This window comes from Paramormyrops kingsleyae, chromosome 9 (genome assembly GCF_048594095.1).
Source record: "Paramormyrops kingsleyae isolate MSU_618 chromosome 9, PKINGS_0.4, whole genome shotgun sequence".
Taxonomy (NCBI): domain Eukaryota; kingdom Metazoa; phylum Chordata; class Actinopteri; order Osteoglossiformes; family Mormyridae; genus Paramormyrops; species Paramormyrops kingsleyae.
In genome coordinates this window covers 8,100,324-8,116,048 of record NC_132805.1, presented here as the reverse complement: position 1 = coordinate 8,116,048, position 15,725 = coordinate 8,100,324, and the positions used below count along the sequence as shown (strand labels likewise).

Genomic DNA, 15,725 nt, shown 5'->3' with positions numbered 1-15,725 from the left:
AGTCCCATCAAACAGAGGTAAGGCAGGACCGTGGGACATGTGCAGTTAGGTCATATACATGCGGTCTCTGCAACGCTACACTGCAGTAAAGTGTCCTGGGAGGACGTCCACACCGGCTGCCAGGAAAACCTGGCTGTCGAGATGATGCAAGCAGACACCCACTGCACACAACTGCCCAGGCCAAGGTAACCGCAAGCATTTGACGACAACAGGATGCAACCCCGTGAAAGGACAGCGACCGGTGATGCGATGGCAGGGGAAAGCACCATGGGACCGTGTGACAGACGTGATCCAGTGGTATCTCAGTTTTCAGTGTTATCATCACCACGTGTCCCGAGGAACAGCGGCATTCTTATACTACGGTTGCTGGGTACGGGTTCGAACTACAGTGCCTTTGGGTTTGAGGCTCCTGGGGGAAAAGGCTCGGAGTCAGTCACAGCGGCGTTTGCACTCCCACCCATCAGTAAATCCCAACCGGCGATAACAGCGACAAAATGCCACGAGGTTACAGAGGGGGGGCTCATAATATATCAGCATCGTGGCGTGGAAACCAGTAGCTGGATCTGGGGTCTTTTTTCTTGGCTTTTCAGTAACTGCATCACAAATGCAAGTTAGCTAATTGTTAGTCATCTTTACTCCTGGTCATAAATCGGGCCGCTGCTGTCCATCACTAGGCCAAAGCAAGTCAGGCGGAACCTATTGGCTAAGAGCCAGCTGATGATTCTGTGGGTCACATGACCTCTTCAGAGGTGTGTGTGTGTATCGGCCAGATCGTCATCTGGCTGAGGGTTGTGATGAGGCATGATTTCGTCTCGTCTTCCTGGAAGGAAAATGAAAGTGAATCCCTTCTTTCAGAGCGAGCGTGACCTTCATCGTCCTCTCGGGTGAGTCACGCCAATTTGGGCACCGGGGAGCTGGAATAAATGAACATAGACAAAGCAGGAGCGTGACGTCGCTCTCGTCATGGACCTTCATGCTTATTTTACCCCCCCCATGTGACCTGTCAGGAAGGCCGTATTTAAATCGGGCAGAATCACAGCCCTGCTCTCGGTTTGATTTAGTCAGTCAATAAAACGCTTTGCCCAATGAATCTGAATGAGTCCTTACCAGATGGGGTCGGGGAGGGGGATGGGGCAAGTGAATTTGCTTACTTGTGCCAAAATGCGAGTGACATAAAGCCAACTTCCAGTTCATCTGCCACCCCGTGATCCTGGTGGTTGCCCATTTCATCCCCCAGAATGGTTCCCACATTTATTACACTCAGATCGAGTTCCAGATCAGCTCATGTCCCCGACACATGGTTCCGTTCATGGAAATCTTACAAGGATCTGGTGAATTTTTTAAGTGTCACTACCGATATTATGGCATTTGATGGATCTGCAACAGGTTCCTGTATTATGACAGTCCCACACCCCCCCCGGTAAATATTAACACATCCATCAGAGAGGCTTTGTTCCGAACGTTACCCATTTAGGCAAATGCCTCTCTAAACGACAGTGAAATTCACTGCGATTTATTCAGAACAGCCTGCACTGTGAGCACTCTGCATATTTTACAAGTGAAGAGTGCTTGACAAATGTCAGATCTGCGGGTTGTCAATTAGGCAAAGAACAGCCAGAGCTAATTTACTTCATTAGCGTGATGCTTCGTGGCACATTTCCACAAAAGGTCACCACGTGTCACACGTCCAAATAAGGACCTTCGTTTATTTAAACCATCCAATCACGCAACCTCGTTTTCTCTCTGTCACACCCTCATCTTTACCCGATTTCAAACAGCCGTTGATAACAGACCCTTGATGCATACAAAATAACCAGGGAACCATCAGCATCAAAACAAAATTAAAACCTCATTACTAATGAATTAATTCACTGTATCGATACAGCAGTTCCCATTTTTAAAATAAGAAGTTTACACAAAATAAAATTAAGCCAACTGCTCAAAACACACGGAAACGAGGCAGACAGCAGATGCATTTCACATGTATTATAAATTAAAACTTTAATTTGGTATATTTTCTTTAAACCATTACAGTACATTAGTTTTCAAAATACAGGGATGGAATGCAGCCTTGCGGAGGGAATGTCCGGTTTGCTCTTTGTCCTACTGGTTCGCATTACACACCGGTCCCGCGTCGAACACCGTAGATTCACACAGTTTTCAATCCATAAATCCTCTATTCATAGTATACAAAATAAAAATCTTCGATATTATTGCAATTTTTTTTGCATGTTGCCAGACAATGAATTAGCAGTGTGAGCAAAGACGGAGTGTTTCAGTGGGAAGGGGGTGGAGTTGAGCCAGGGAGGGGGCGTGTCCTCTCTGAAGGATCCTCCTCGGCAGGTCAACAAGGCGATGTGTCCCTCTCTGCCTGTCTGCAGTGCAGTATTGCTCTTCCTTTACAGCAGAGTTCCATTATAAAGGTTTCATGCTTTCTGTATGCACAGTGGGGGGGTGGGGGGCTGAGAAAGGCACGGTCCAGAGAAACCGGGTCCGCCGCGGTTCGGGAGGGGCAGAAGGCCGAGGCAACCGCTAACCAACATCCATTCTGACCACAGAACGGGTAACGGGCCAAACTCGGAGGAAGGTTCCGGCACTGGGTCCTGCTTGCTTACAGAGCCACAGATGGATATGGTAACAGACAGTGGCATTCCACTGCTCCCCCTAGTGGCAGCAACCAGAGAGCAACAGGCCGTGCAGAAATATCAGGGACAGATATCAGAGGAGAGACCAGAGGAGGAGGAGATGAATGCGCTGGTCAGGTGGAGTCTTTACGGGAGATGAAGAGGAGGTGGGGAGGAAGTGGAGGAGCTGAGCCCAGATGTGGGCAACCCTGTTTACATCTACATGTTCATAAAAACAGCACTGAGACAACAGTGAGCGAGAGTCTATTAGGGGATGCTGTGCTGGGAAGGGGGGGTTATACAGTGTATCACATGTACTTGGGGGGGAAGGGGGGCGCTCAATAGGACCTCACAGGGAGGATGGGAAGGTGCACAAATACATACTGGAAAACACACACTAAGGTTTCCATGACAACAGACTTGAAATAGCACAAACTGACCAACAGAGGGTTAGGGATTTCCCCATTTAACAAAAATGGAACCACAAACTTACAGGATTAAAACAGGCTACTGGCATCCCAGCAACGCCAGGGCACCAGCTCCGGATGAGAAAACTCTGTTAAAGTACTTCGTTGGACACCCCAAAGTGAACTTCGAGACACTCTCAGGATATACGAGTACTGTGCACTCTTTCGTTTGTTTGCACCAGGTCTAGGATATTGCACATGTACATCTTTCTGTGCGCTACATACTTGATGCTTTATGAAGAAGAATTTCCCTGTGGGATCGATAAAGTTCCTTAATTTTAATCTTAATCGCTCAATATGTGATGCTGAGAAAAAGTGGGGATCAGATCAGATCAAAACCAAACAAGCAGATCTGAACTCCAACCAGCTTCTCTCACTTAACTGGTCCAATTAGTCTCCACTGGTAAAATTATTTCCTAATTATCATCATCATTATTTGCTCCCGTTTTCAAACAGCACAGCACAAGACGACAGGTGCACTGCACGCAGGTGGCTGCTGATCTCCAAACGCTCATGATCATTTAATTCATCTACCCCACAGAGTGAGCTGGCTGTTACTAATCGATGAATCCCACCGCAGGAGGGTCTGCGCTGCCTCTAGTCACCGTTACCCAGAATGCCCCTTCCAACTCTACACAGCCACTGAAAAAATTATTATAATTGAATGCCCGAATTATCACTATATTCATGTCACACAGGCACACACAGCGAATAATGCATGGATACTGTGCCAGCCTGTGGTCTTATGAATACATAAGAACCCGCACTTCCTCTTGTGGCCAGCAGGGGAGCTTTGGAGCATGGAGACATTTTTGACCTCTGTCCTGCTGTGTTTGGTGGCACTACCCACAAGCCAAGGTTTCCATCCCAACCACACTGGAGACAGTGACGAAAGGCACAAATAAAAGCCATGATCCAGCCCGAAAAACTGAAACTGGGAGGGGGTCAGACAGAACCAGCTCAGGGTGAGGGGGGGTAGGGGATGCTGTGGGCATCTCGCCTCATTCCCTGTACTGATGGAAAGGCCAAACTACCATCTTCACCCCCCGGGGATGACAAAAATCACAGCCACACCGGCGATGCAGTACCACCAGGATGTGGCAGGGGGCGATCTTGATCACTGCCTCCTCCTTCATAAACATGACACCAAGCTCAAAAACATCAAAGCAACAAAACAGTCACATAGGACCTCCTGTGTGTCATACCAGCCTAAAGGGAGTCACATATATACAATACAGAGTAGCTTATACCAGCGCTGCAATAATATGGCAAAAATCACAGTCTAATAATCGTATATCCCAATATTGCCATTTTTGATACATCATAACAACACACACCCTGCCATTCAATAAATAACAAGCATACATGAAAAATGTGTGGCATCAACTTATTTAATTCTTATTGCATTTAGTTGCACGGAATAGTGCTGTGCAAAAGTGTTAGGCAGTGAAATAAAGTGTTTAACCTTAATCTTATCTGGGTAGTAAGTATATATTTGCTCAGAAACACAATTTAATATCAGAATACATGCAACTGAGCAACAGCAAGATAAATGTATAAAACATGATTTCCAAAGTGACTGATATCTTGTTGGACGGCTATAAAAACACAGCATCAGGTCCCAGAAGTGCCCCTCAGGTGTACCGCCAGCTCAATTAATCAATTATTTAGTTAAATGGTTAATTAGTTAAGTAACTCAATGAAGTACTGATTAGCCGTTCGTGGTGGGGCAGTGATCGGGGCGACTTTAGGAGAAGTTTTGAAATAGTTTAGTTGACACTCTGACAGACACTATGATCATTTTCTTTGACTGCCTAAAACATTTGCACAGTACTGTACGTCTGGTCTTTTCTCCATTTTAACTAACCAGTGACGTGATTTGTGCAAGTATTGGCCTATGCATCGTTTTAGCAGGTTACAGGTGACTCAGATTTCGAACTGCAGAGTAATGTGACAGAAGCCAGCATCTCAGCTGGAGTGTGACGGTTCGTCTATTACAGCTTTACACGCTGGCAAGTCACTCATGAAAAACCTCGTTCAAACAGGGCCGACGTGGCTCATGGTCAGGGTGCAATTTCCTGTTAATGTTACTAGCGCCTCTCAGAGTATCTTTAGACCGTTAGGCAGCTAACTGAAATATGATGTAAAATGTGGCATCTGCACATGTTATGAAAATGATCGCAATCCGGAATTAATCTGAATTCATGGGAACTGGGAACATTAAAAAGTAACTGATATTCATGTGATAATACATCATTAGCCCATGTGTGCGGGTCACAGATATTAACGCTTCATGACGTTATCAGGGGCAGCATGGGGGTGCACTGGTTAGTACTGCTGCCGCACAGCAAGAACCCCCTCCCTGCGTTTGTGTGGGTTTTTGCCGGGGGCTCCGGGTTCCTCCCACGGTCCAAAAGCATGCAGGGTTGGCTGATTGGCGTGTCTGAATTGGCCCTCTGTGTGTGTGTGTGTGTGTGTGTGTGAGAGAGTGTGTGTGCCCTGCAGTGTGTTGGTTCTCGCCTGCGCCCGTTGTTCCCGGGATAGGCTCCAGACCCCCCGCCATTAAGCAGTCACGATAAATCGATGGATGGACATTATTATTTAAGCTTCGATATAAAACAGCATTAATGCTATAACCATTTCCGATTTTTTTATCCTGGTTAACCATTATACCCAAACACCCCTAGTTTACACCCAGAAACATGACTGAGGCACTGGGAGCCAGCAAGTGATCATGTCTGACATGAAGACAACAGTAAAAGCAAATATACAGATTTAGTTGTACAAAAGTCAAATGACTGTAGCTATGATTTACAATCGATTTCATCAAGCTTGGGGTCCCTGAATGACTCACACATGCTCACAAAGACAAAGGAAGGATTTAAAAAAAAAAAAAAAACAGATCATTTTGTGCAGTTAGTTTGTACTCCCAGTACACAGTGGCAACTCAAAACTACCTGAGAACTGACCCCCCCCCCTTCAGTGCATTAGTGGTTCAGGTGTAGTCACGCACCATGCAATGACTCCACATGGCCAGCAGGTGGGGCAAAGTAACAGAAGCAAAAGGGACACAGGAAAAAGGTGCAAACTGCTGGAGTGGAGGCATGTAATGCAGTGTGACAGGGGGGCAAACTATACGTTTAATGAACACCCGTCACCCCCCCCCTCACCCCCCCACCCCCAGCAGAGAGACTCAAACAGAGCATCTGCTGGTAACCATTAAAACTGGACAGAGAGACAGGATCAGGGATCCTCCCTCTCACGGTTCTCAGGAACATGATCATTAGTGGCATTAAGACATTCAAGAGAAATGGGAAAGAACTTCTGCAGGTATACAAAATAGTGTTTATAATATCATGGCAATAAATCTATATTTCTGAAGAAGAGTAATTTCTAATAGTTAATAATTAATTCGTAATAATTAAGTAAAGATTGCTTGTCACTACATTTAACATGGAGAAATGCCAAGGCGGCTCGTTTTTCACGTCTGTGCACGTGCCAGCAAATGAATTAGCAACACGGGGAGACAAAACAGAGACAAAACAGAGACAGAGAGCAGGCGTCGGAGAGGGACAAGCCAGACACCAAGACGCAGTCAGAACCCATCATACACACCCAGCCAGCTGCCAAGCACCCCACTGACCCACCCTCGAAATCACAGTAGTCAGTCGATTAGTACACAGATGATATTGCTTAAGAATGAGAGAGACATGACAGAGAGCTGACAGGTGATGTTACAATACACCAAGGGTGCTTTTCCACTGCACCAGGTCCTGAAATTTTGATGCTTCAAAACATTACCCAAGAGGATGCTACTTCCTGTGTTTGTTTTATACCGGTGTGATAAACTGGTACTGGCACAGAATGACATTACGCCATGAGGCAGGGTGGGCTGGGCGATGTGCAATATTAATATCAACATCACATGTTACGCACATGCGATTCTCACATTGCAAGGACAGCTACAGTCAGCTGGGTTGAGATCACACGTTTCCACACCTTCATACTGTCCAGACATTACAGCACAGCCGGTTCAAGTTCCACAAAAACATTTTACGCTCTTAATAATCAAAACTTGGCAAGCTTTGCAATTTTAATGATTGTTGCTTTTCAAAGATTATCTAGTACAAGTTTAAAAATCTGTTGAAAGTTTAGCGCCGTTGCTTTTGCTTGAACTCTCCATCATTTTCAACCTTCCCATCTAAATTTGTGAAATTTTGCTTTGTAAATATTTATTGCAACAAAATCACACCGCGATGTTTGAAATTTTTCCTATACTGTGAAGCCCTAGTATAAGAAATGCTTTAATTCTTGTTACGGCATCCACATCTCGCTGAATCTGTTATTCTGACGTGATGGAAATTAAAGCTTGGCTCTCTTAATTAGTCCATGCTTCCATTCATATAACCAGGGGTGCCCAACTCCAGTCCTGGGGGGCCAGAGCCCTGTGTAGCTTAGTTCTTTCCCTGTTCCACCATAAATGATTCAGCTCAAGAGCTGTGTGGTAATTAGCACAAGGAGTTGAATCAGGTGTTAAATGAGGGGAAACCCAAAAATGTGCAGGGCTCCGGCCCTCCGGGACTGCGGTTGGGCACCCCTGGTATAACCTTTGTTTAAACTTCGTTTATCTTTGTGCTTTTTCAAGATGCCGGTTGTATTTTGCGTTTTAGAGGCAGGTTCAATAGTCCCGCCTCAGAGTACCAGGAGTACCCCAGGAGCCTTGGTACTTTGATACTGCCACTGGACTGGAAATCAGTGGAAAAAAGTACCAGAACCAGAAGTTCAGGACCTCGTGCAGTGGAAAAGCTTTCCCCAAGTGGAGGTTTACCCGAGTAGTAATTTACAATTTGGGTTTTTTTTCCCTTTTTTCCCTTTTCCTTCTGAATCGGATGCACCAACAATTATGGAACATAAACGAGATGAACTCCGACGTACAGAGAAGAAAGAACAAGAGCGCCACCCGATGGTGGCAGAGACGACAACACCACAAACACTGCATGAAACGGCCCAAACCGGGGTGGGAGGGGTGCCAACTAGAGCCGCCGGAGGGGGAGGTTGGACCCACGTCTGTCCTCCTGAAACAGGAGCGCCACCCTTTGGTAATGCATAGTACTGCAACCCCGGCCTCCAAAGCACCGAAGGGCCCAAGACTAGGCTTATGGCGCAGAGGACATTAAAAACAGACAACAATGGTACAAAATAAATGGCTGTATTGTGTTTTCCTCTTTCAGTGTCAGTTCATTTTTTTTTTGGCTTGTTTCAGTCTTTTAACCCAAATGAATGCAAAATCATGGAGGGACAGCATGGAGCAGGGTAGTCTGCCATCTCCTGGGGGGGCAGGGGGGCAGCGCTCGCTCATGGGAGGAAGGGCTCGTCCTCTTCCTCAGCTCCGCCAGGCCCCGGGTCACTCAGGCACCGCATCAGGCGCTGCTGCTCCTTACCGCCGTCCTGCTGTTCCTGCTCCTCCTTTTTTGGGTCTCCAAGGGGCACTTTCATCGTCAGGCCGCCCGCGTCCTCGTCCTCTTCCTTCAGCGGCACGGCCTCCTTCTGGAACTCGTCCACCACGCTGACGTACTCCGGCGACTGCGGCGAGGCCAGATCCACCTTGATGATGGGCACGTTGCCCAGGGTGGGCTTGGGGACGTAGTGCTGGGGGTCTGGGGGTGAGACAACCCAGGAAAGGAAGAGGCTCAGACACTTCATCACGAGGATCACGGACAGACTGTGAGACCAGGGGCACAGCAGGAAATTCTAGGCCCCCAAACAAAATGTCACCTTGGACCCCCCCACCTTACGACTTCCCCCACTGCAAGGCTGGCTTAAGAAATTAAATGGGAATTTCTATGGCAAAATAAAAGCCGCAGATGACAATAAAAGGCCAGCAGATGGCACACAAAAAGTTTAGTAACTCGTAAACACGTAAAATATATGTACAGCGCTGCTTTGGGGGATGCCAAGGGTAGTAAGGGCAGCCTCATGTGACATCTCACAGTGATCTTTCTGACGTGCATTTGTCACCTTTTCACCAAGGGGACTGAAAACAAATTTACTCTGTTTTTCCAGATTGCCGATGGCCTCCACCCCTAACACCCACGACGGGAAGGGCTGACTGCATATTTTATAATTTTATGTATTGAAGGGCTCCTGAAAAATACCAAGGCATCCATGCTCCTACTGTGCCTCTGCCAGGGACACCAAGTTATACGTGATAAAGGTCTCAAGACCAGAAGGTCCTTAATTTCACGCATTGTGACTTCTCTGGATTACTTTCCGACTCAGAGTAAGGTCTGTCTTGTGAAGCTAACAAGCTGTGTGCTCTCTCTGTCATTCACTGGGATTACAACAACTGTGGCAATAACAGGGTTGGCGGTCTGACAAGCGCAGCCATGGCCACTAGGGGGCGCTCTGCCCTCCACTCACCTGATGCAAGACGGGACCGGCTAAGCGTGGGCGATTCTGGGGGGGGCGCTGGCACGGTGAGGTAGTTACTCATCCTTGATATCTGCTACAGAGCGCAAATAAAAAAAAACCATCCGGATTAGGCCGGGCGACCATTCATATCATAGACCGGTGTTACTGTGAGGAAAACGGAATCTCACCTTGTCCATGTCCATTATCTTCTGCCTCTTTAGGAGCAAGTCATTCCAGCCATCTTCATCGGGTTCCCCCACCAGCGTGTGCCTGTTGTAGGAACGCAACTGGATCGGGGGAAGGGGAGGTTTCAAGTTTAATTTGTCTCTCTCACACACACACAGTCATACTCTGTACTACTGCGTATTGAAAAGCTTGCCCACCTGCTGCCTGGACTGTGCTTGAGGAAATAGGTAATACAAAGAAAAAACTAAATATTAAAAGACTAGAATAAAACAACAACAAAAACAACAAAGAGTTTGAAATCCTCCACAGCGGGCTGATAAGTGCATAAAGTGCTTGTTAGCTAAATGAATTCTTGGAGATTAAACAGTCTCAGGGTAGAAGCTTTTCCTGAGTCTCTTGGTTTTAGCCTTCAGGCTGCGGGAAGGATCTCCCTGACCACAGACGAGGCTGTTGCTGGGATTGGTAAGGTCTTTTATTTTCAATGCTTTGCACCACATACCGCGAGTGGCCTGCAGGTTCAGGAGATCACACCAGACAGGATGCTCTCAATGGGGCAGTTGCAGAATGCCGTCAGGATCTTGGCAGCCAGTCTGAACATCTTCAGCATTCTGACGTAGTGGAGGTGCTGACGTGCCTTATTAGCAAGGCCACTGGTGGGGGCTGCTCACACCAGGTCCTCCGTGATGTGGATACCCAGGTATTTGAAGCTGAACACCCTCTCCACTCGAGTTGCACAGACATCTTTTTTTCAGACCGAGTATGAGTACGAGAATTTGTGTACTTGCCGATACCGAGTACCAAACAAGTACTTAATGTCAACATTTGATTAGACAGCAAAAAGAAGAAAATGCCACAGCTTTGAGTTTTAACATAATGTTACCGGCCCGATACCCAGTGCCGGTACTGGTGCATCCCTACTCTCCACAGAAAAGACCTGATTGCAAGCGGGTCTTAGTGGTCCACCTGTTTCTTTCCAAAGTCCACAATCAGCTCTTCTGTCACACTATGTTCAGGAGATTGTTTTCCTGACTCCAGCTTGCCTGGTTCCGCACCTCCTTCTGGTAGGCCGTTTCATCATTACTGAAGATCCAACCCACCACGTGTCATCAGCAAAGCTAACAATGGTGTGACAACGCAGGGTCTGCACGTCTGAAAGCACAGCTACACAGGGTGGTGATGAGCCCCAAGTCCTTCAGCTTGCTGATGAGCTCGTCAGGGATTATTGCGTTAAAAGCAGAGCAGGTAAACATATTGCAGCAGGACCAGAAAGTGCAGAGCAGATCTATTCCAGTCTCTCACAGCACTGTTGAGGTGGGTGCAACTGGGAGGTAGGATGGGGCTTCTTGGGGACAGGGGTGATGGTGGTTCTTTTGAAGCATGGTGGCACTCTGGCCTGGGACAGTGATGAGTTGACTATGGATAAAAACACTGGAGCTAGCAAGTCTGTGCGGGCTTTCAGGTCCTGCCTGGGAGTGCTCTCTGAGCTTCTCATTTCACCTTTTGATTATATTTTGGTTATAAGAAAACAAAGGCATCCAATCATCCAAACGGAGGTCGAGACAGTACTTTGTAACAGACCCTGAAATGCGAATAGCAGTGATCAAGTCGCTTTCTTCCTTCGTCGGACAATCAATGTGCTGGTAGAAGTCTGGCATTAACTTTTTCACATCAGCCTTGTCAAAGTCCCCGGCTATGATGAGGACCGAGTCCAAGTTGCCGGTTTGGTGACTGCCGAACATTTATACAGCACGGAATCTGCGATATGCGTATATGCATGGAATGGCATGTAAACAGCTGAGAAGACAGAATGATCGGCATGTAACCGTTAGCTACTCCAGGTCAGCTGAGCACAAATGAGAAGGAATCGTAACCTTCTCCTTTCATCTTAGCCCTGAAGTCATCCAGTTAGTTTTCCAAGGTCTGCACGTTCACCAGCAAGAAATTGAGCAGAGGTGGTCGATATGGTCAGGTTTGTACCCCAGACTGCTTTCTTCAGGTCGTTGCTGGTTTATTGTTGATCTGAAGGATACCCACCAGCAAAGCTGAGTCGGTTCTTTAAAGATACCATGAGTAGACCGCAATCCTAAATTCATGAGTGTCATCATCTTAAGTGACAAATGCTGACATACAAGTAAATAAAAGAACAATCCAGTCAGAGCAGGCAGGACTGTGTCTGGACCTGGCCACACCATCTCATGTATCTTGAAGTGAAGTCAACCAAATTGAAACCTTTGTGCTACACTACAGGGATCAAATCGACCTACAAGACAGGAGATTCCCAACTATTTACGGATGAGCACTGTCTCCGGCAGCCGACACGGGAGAAGCTAAAAACGGATACAGTGACCAAAAATGAGCGTAAACTTCAACGCAAGACCTCAAGCTTTGTGGCTGCGCCCTAAGAATCTGACTATCGATCGGACATCAGTTAAAGCCCCAGGTTACTCTGGGTGGTGAAGGAACCCAGAAATGGAGTCTCACCCTCTGCCGGGTCTTCTGCAGGTTGCTCCGCAGAATCTTCCGGATCTCTTCCTCACGGCTCTTGGAGATCTGGGGCAGAGCTCGTTCAGAGTTGGACTTCTTGGGTTGGATGTTCCTGGGAAAACGAGAGAAACAACATGAAGCACACAACCACAGTGCAAGCCGACGTCTCTCCAAAATACAACTTAAAATCCAAAGGAGATGTGCGGCCTCCCATAAATCCTGCTTAATGAAAGGTGCAGGTTTTAGTGGAAGAGAGCAGAGTGACCTGGGGGGGGGGGGGGGGCAGAAGAAACTATGAGGCACTTTCCAGCACCTCGACGACCCATCACGGTTCATCAGGAGCTCAGGATTCACCGTCTAACAGCTGCCACTTACCCAACAAACACCAAGCTCTTAGTCATCGACCAACCAAATAATACACACTCGAAAGATTATTTTTGGAATGTATTTTCAGATCTATTTTTGTAAGAGGCTATATTGTGCGAGCGGAAGCCTGTGGTAATCTGTGGTCTAGAGCTGGGAACATTTGTCTGATCCCGGGGGAAATTCTTCTGCATACAGCAGCAAGGTTCTAAAAGTAGACAAACCCGACATACACCTGAAAAGTTGGGGGGGGAGCTGTTAGGGCTGACTTTAGGACACCCTCAGCTGAGTTTGGGGGCGGGGCTGGGGGCGGGGCTTACTGCATGGAAACGGTAGAGGGCACAGCGGAGGGCAGCTTGACGCCGCCACCGCTCTCCACCAGCTCGATGGCTTGCTTCATCTCCATCTTGTGGTAGAAGGCGATGAGCTGTGGCTCCTTGGAACGTTCTCCTGCGATAAGGCACTTCTTCACGTACTTCTTGTTGAAGCGGTTCAGCCTGAGGGCAAGATACAATCGCTGAGACCATCCCCCACAACTTCCTCCCCCGGCCACAGAGCCGCTCGCGTGACATGCGCGAACCAAAAGACGCTGATAGCGGACAACAGGAACCCTCCCCCCTTGTTTCTCAAACTAAAATGCAGTGTCACTGGCGGCTGTCACTGAGGTTGAGTCAGCCCTCTAATCCAGTGGAGATTAAAAGCTTGCCAACTTTGATGTAATCACGCAGGCTGTGAAGCTCCGCGCTGGGGGGCTCAGCCAGGGGTCCTGCTAACATTATTTTACATTTATTTTATGTCCCGCAGTCCAGGCATAAGCCAGCATGTAAAATTACTGCAAAATCCCAGACATAACTGTCCTGCAGTACATAAACACACAGACTCCCCATCCCGATCAGTAATATATGAGCACATTCTTCTGCTGGAAATCCGATACAGGAAGAGAGACCCACTTGTCCTTCCAGTGATGGTGGCCGTAGTGCCCACAGATGTCCTCGATGCCTGTCAGTAGGTGGTCCAGGAACTGGGAACAACAGGAGAGAGAGAGAGAGAGAGAGAGGGGGAGAGTGACAGAGAGAGAGAGAGAGAGAGAGAGAGCGCAAGCTGTCATTCACGAGTCCCATCTGCATCTTGAATCTGCGACAGAGAGACCGAGTGCTGCAGACCTCAGCTTCCGACACGCAGGCAGAATTCTGCTGACTCATGCATGCAACTGGAGGCTCGGAAAACAGCAGTCAGCTGTCACTTCCGGGGGGTGGGGGGGGGGGAGAATGTCCCATCTACCCTAACAGATTATGACTGTGCAGACAACCAGCAGCCTGACTAGCTTATGCCCCCAGAATGCCTAGTGCACCAGCTCCACGGGACCAGCAGGGGGTACTATTACAGGTATTCGGGGGGGGGGGGGTGATCTCTTGAATTACTACTCCAGTAAGCCAGAAGAAGAACCCAGCACCACCCAGTACCTCAGTCCCACGCAAGCATAACGGAGAGAACAGGTTTGTGAACCGGATGCCCAGTGGGAGATTAGATGTCGATGGTGATGAGTCCCTGCAAGGCGTCTGACGCCTGGAATCTGATGCCGACGGCGGCTCCAGCCAGGTCTAACCGGGCCTGCTGGTCAGGGTGTCACCATTCCGCTTCGCCCATCACCATGGCCACAGTCAGGACCTACCTGCGTGTGGATCTCCTCGTTGATGGAGCGCTTGGTCTCCTGCTTCTTCTTCACGGCCAGGAGGTCCACCAGAGGTCGGATTGTCATGCCCTGATGCATAAGGGGGATTACACAGCAGGATGAATCAGTCTGGAGAACTACAGGCATGACAAAACATCAAACTTGACAAAGGCGTCATTAGTCGTGACCGCCATGCCGAGAGACCAGATTCAGTAAAAAGTCTCCTGTGGACCTTAATGACCAATAGCAGGAGGACACTTTTGCACACGGTCACCCCACCGTGCCACAGTCCACGTGACAAAAACACCATGATCAGGCATCCAAAGGTGCAGATAAATTATTCACGCTGAGGCAAACAAAGGCAGAAAGGCTTCATCACCCAGCCTAGCCTTCGTGACAATACCAGCCACACAGAAAAACTATTTCTCCTATTTGTATTGTCCCGGATTTCTACCTACTGCGCTTTCTCAGAATCTTGCCTCGTATCTGCGAGATGTTTTAGTAAATCACAGATCCAGGTGTCCTTGACCCAGCGAATGACTTGCTGTGGGAGGCCGGAATAGGATACAGAGATCAATCTCTAACCTGCAGCATCGGTCTCTGTGGCATAACCATGCAACGTGCATATATGTCCAATCGTTTTTTTAACATCAAAGAGTAGAATTTCGCAAAGGGTAAAAAGAAGGGATTTAATCATTTTTAAGTGAGACCCTTTTATCTGGAAGATTCCGGGGCTGGAAACACCTTTAATCCTGGTAGATTGCTGAAGCAAACAAGAGCAGCTCTCCTCCTGGGATTTGAACCTATCAGTCACAAACCCAGTTTGCAAACAGGTGGCTAATGAACTGCCTTGGGAGGACACAGTACACAGATCTCCTACTGCCAGCTCTGCCAAAAGATCCCTCAATTCACATGCCGCAATGGAATAGGGTCAGGGTTATGGACCTGTGCCGTATCCGGAAGGTCACGGGTTCAAATACAGCGAATGGCTGAACAATATTACTACCATGGGGTATCTGTGCAAGACCCTTAGAACCCTGGGCTCCAGCGGGAATGGATGCTGGCTGAGTTTGTGCTCTGACCCTGAACTTGCTCTAACCTGTATATACAAGTGCCTCTCTCAAGGGGACATATGCAAAGACTACCCAATTTCTCCATGGGGGATGAACAAAGCACAATTACTCATACTATTCCAATTAACTCTCTGAAAGGAGTCTGCATCACAGTAACTACGGCCCTCAAGAGTTTTGCAGGGATTGTGGCTATTCGTTCCACACAAGACCTACCTGAACAAAGACCGTGAAAAAGACGACTGTGATGATGGTGGTAAGGAACATGTTCCGCATGGGAAATTCTTCGGGATGCAGGAGGTAGCCCAGAGAGAACGCTATCGCCCCTCGCAGGCCCCCGTAGGCTATGATGAACTGGTCTTTGTTGGTGAGCTTGACAATGCGGAACTTGTTGATCACGAAAGTGAGGCCCATCACCCCTTGGGGGAGCGAAAAACGGGCGTGAACA

At 47.9% G+C, this 15,725-nt stretch overlaps 1 protein-coding gene across 1 annotated transcript in view; it reads right to left on the bottom strand.

Moving 5' to 3' along the window:
- Nucleotides 1-1,971: 1,971 nt before the first annotated feature.
- Nucleotides 1,972-15,725, bottom strand: part of slc9a1a (solute carrier family 9 member A1a) — a 32,576-nt gene continuing 18,822 nt past the window's right edge. Inside the window, exons 5-12 of the mRNA XM_023813091.2 lie at nucleotides 15,494-15,696; nucleotides 14,208-14,297; nucleotides 13,486-13,556; nucleotides 12,856-13,032; nucleotides 12,170-12,284; nucleotides 9,691-9,789; nucleotides 9,512-9,596; nucleotides 1,972-8,748 (exon numbers count right to left, since the gene is read on the bottom strand). Coding sequence (XP_023668859.1) covers nucleotides 8,447-8,748; nucleotides 9,512-9,596; nucleotides 9,691-9,789; nucleotides 12,170-12,284; nucleotides 12,856-13,032; nucleotides 13,486-13,556; nucleotides 14,208-14,297; nucleotides 15,494-15,696 — 1,142 coding nt within the window. The 3' untranslated portion in view covers nucleotides 1,972-8,446. The remainder of the gene's footprint in view (nucleotides 8,749-9,511; nucleotides 9,597-9,690; nucleotides 9,790-12,169; nucleotides 12,285-12,855; nucleotides 13,033-13,485; nucleotides 13,557-14,207; nucleotides 14,298-15,493; nucleotides 15,697-15,725) is intronic.